Here is a 970-nt window from a genome sequence, read left to right on the forward strand (position 1 = left end):
CTTTCATTTAGAGGACCATAAGGGATTGTTGGTGCAGTGACTAGAAGAGAAGAACGTTCAGATTCTGTAGAGAAGGGGATGAACCTTAAGCACTGGGATACCTTGATAGGGTCTATTGCCTTGAAGAGAAAATCAAGTTTTCCTTTTTTTGACACTCTTTTATTTTTTGTAGAGGAGTGCTGGTTCCTTGAGGTTCTCTCCCCCCGGGAAGCTAGTTCCCTTAAGGAGACACCCTTCTAAACCGGTCTTGGATGGTGAAGTCGTCATCTTCGTCGTCTTCATCATCATCATGGTGTCCAAGATCTTGTCCAGCATCAGGTAGAAGAAGTTCATCCTCATTATCATCATCATCATCATCACCAACATTCAATGCAGAGGTAAGGGGAAGGTCTTCTTGAGTAGTCGAAGCTATCACGACATCATCATCATCCTCAGCTTCAGCATCAACTTTAGCTTCATAGATTGTGATGGCATCCTCAGCAGTAGGGATAACATCTGCATGAGGGAAGACAACAACAACTTCATCAGCAACAACATCACTGGCGTTCTCCATTGAAATTTTTTCACTTTTGTCATTCTCCCCTCTTTGTCATTATCAAGATAGGAGGTGAGATCATCAGGACACAAGGAGATGTCTTTGACTTGTTGCTTAAGGTTGGAGAGAGCCTCAGTTTGCATGAGGTTGAAGTCAGCCACCCGGTCCAGTTGTTGACGATCAGCTTCAGTGACGTGACTTTAGGGACCGGGGCTAGTTGCAGCAAGAGCTCAAATATTTGCTGAAGCAGCACACCATGCTTAGTGAGCCGAGATTGTACTTCATCGGCCTTGCTGGCAAGAGATTGTTGATCCCAGATCTCTCAATAACACTAATAATTGAGTTAAGAATAACCAAATTATAGTGTTTTAATGAACAAAATGATGAACACTCAAGAATAAATTATGAACATCAAAGAACAATCTTGAGTGTCAA

At 42.5% G+C, this 970-nt stretch overlaps 1 protein-coding gene across 1 annotated transcript; it reads right to left on the minus strand.

Annotated features, from left to right (window-relative positions):
• Positions 1-220: 220 nt before the first annotated feature.
• LOC112506130 (calsequestrin-1-like) lies at positions 221-553 on the minus strand. Its single transcript, XM_025110160.1, has one exon. It carries the CDS (start codon positions 551-553, stop codon positions 221-223), a length of 333 nt encoding a protein of 110 aa, XP_024965928.1.
• Positions 554-970: the final 417 nt, after the last annotated feature.

This window comes from Cynara cardunculus, assembly GCF_001531365.2.
Source record: "Cynara cardunculus var. scolymus isolate 2C chromosome LG 2, CcrdV1, whole genome shotgun sequence".
NCBI classification, from domain to species: domain Eukaryota; kingdom Viridiplantae; phylum Streptophyta; class Magnoliopsida; order Asterales; family Asteraceae; genus Cynara; species Cynara cardunculus.

Coding starts and splice junctions, on each gene's coding strand:
- LOC112506130 (XM_025110160.1), bottom strand. CDS start 553: ATGGAGAACGCCAGTGATGTTGTTGCTGATGAAGTTGTTGTTGTCTTC.